General features: G+C 39.0%; 1 protein-coding gene and 1 non-coding gene across 2 annotated transcripts in view; one reads left to right on the top strand and one right to left on the bottom strand.

Moving 5' to 3' along the window:
- Nucleotides 1-272: 272 nt before the first annotated feature.
- On the bottom strand, nt 273-354 carry Trnas-uga (transfer RNA serine (anticodon UGA)). Its single transcript has one exon. It is a non-coding gene; the product is annotated as a tRNA-Ser (tRNA).
- Nucleotides 355-975: 621 nt separating this feature from the next.
- The window catches only part of LOC106878277 (UPF0434 protein BOV_A0835), a 5,845-nt gene continuing 5,432 nt past the window's right edge, over nt 976-1,388 (top strand). The window contains exon 1 of the mRNA XM_014927453.2: nt 976-1,220. Within this exon, the coding sequence (XP_014782939.1) occupies nt 1,184-1,220 (37 nt within the window). The 5' untranslated portion in view covers nt 976-1,183. The remainder of the gene's footprint in view (nt 1,221-1,388) is intronic.

The following is a 1,388-nucleotide window of genomic DNA, read 5'->3' as shown; positions in this document are numbered from 1 at the left end:
TCCCCCCCCCCCAATCTCCTGTCAATCCATTCACAAGATATTGATCAGCCCAAAGCTTTAGTAGAAGACATTTACCGAAGACGCCACGTCGTAGGATCGAACTAGAGATCACGAGGTTACGAAGCAAAATTCTAAGCTACATAGCTGCACCTTCACCTAAGCTTTCAAAAAAAAAAATCGGAAAGCGTATAAATCTATAAAAAGAAATAAAGTAAGTAAAAGTGAAAAAAAAAAAATAAAATAGGCAATAAAAAAAAATATCAAAACTAAATCGCTGCGGGCAGGATTCGAACCTGCGCGGGTATAACCCATTGGATTTCAAGTCCAACGCCTTAACCACTCGGCCACCACAGCAGCTGGCAGTCGGGTGCTACAAATGTCTAAATATTTCTCTATTTGATTTCAGTTTCCCACTGATTACTTCCTTCTTATTCTTTATCCTCTGTCTATAACACCAACTACTTCACCTATCACACTCCCCCTACTCTCTCTCTCTTTGTCTTACTCATCTGTTTTCACAACCCTCTATAGTTCTCCTACATTCGCCCCTCGTACTCTTCCCCATTACCCTGTCTTATTCTTTTACTCGTTCACTACCTACTCTGCCTTCTACTTCCATTTTTTTCCCCGTCTCTTTATCATTTACCTTATCCCCCCCCCACTCTATATCTAGAGCGTCACGCAATCTTTTCCTACTCTTCCCTTTCTCTCTACTTCATTCATCCTCTACTCTACTTTACTCCTCCCTCAATCGTTCTCACTCATCCGTCTCTCTGCTTTCTTCTTCCTCTCTCTCTCATTTCTACTCTTTCACTCTCACTTGTGCCCCTCCCTTCCTTTCACTTTAAGCCAGAGATCGCTTAAGCTAACGATCAATAGAGTCGCTTTCTCAATTACTCTTACTCTATCTCATTCATTAGTGACATAACTCTTACTCTTTCACTCAAATACAGGCCTGTAACTTTGATTAGCTAGGAATTAGCGACACTTGCATCATAGAACACTTAACATCGAATGTAATAGAAAATCTGATTGGTAGAAATAAGTTTATAAAGGAACGAACGTTTCAGTAATAAATAAATTTACTGACGTTGTTATCGTGTTGAAGGTCGTTTGAGTTTGCAAGCAAAACCACGTGGAGTGACCTTGTGTCTGTTATTGTGTTCTTTTATGGTCGATCAGAATGTTGTCGTTGAGGAGATCACTGAAAATAGTGTCGTGTGAGTCGATTTATTAATTTATATTAACTTGTAGAATAGCATGGGCAGAAGTGGACGATATATATATATATATATATATATATATATATATATAGGCCGATCTTTCGATACTAATCCTTTGATAGAGATGGACTATATGTAATCTGAACCTTCGCCCCCCCCCTAATT

Source organism: Octopus bimaculoides, chromosome 30, assembly GCF_001194135.2.
Source record: "Octopus bimaculoides isolate UCB-OBI-ISO-001 chromosome 30, ASM119413v2, whole genome shotgun sequence".
Lineage (NCBI taxonomy): Eukaryota > Metazoa > Mollusca > Cephalopoda > Octopoda > Octopodidae > Octopus > Octopus bimaculoides.
The sequence above is the reverse complement of the archived record's forward strand: the minus strand, read 5'-3'. Positions and strand labels throughout refer to the sequence as shown.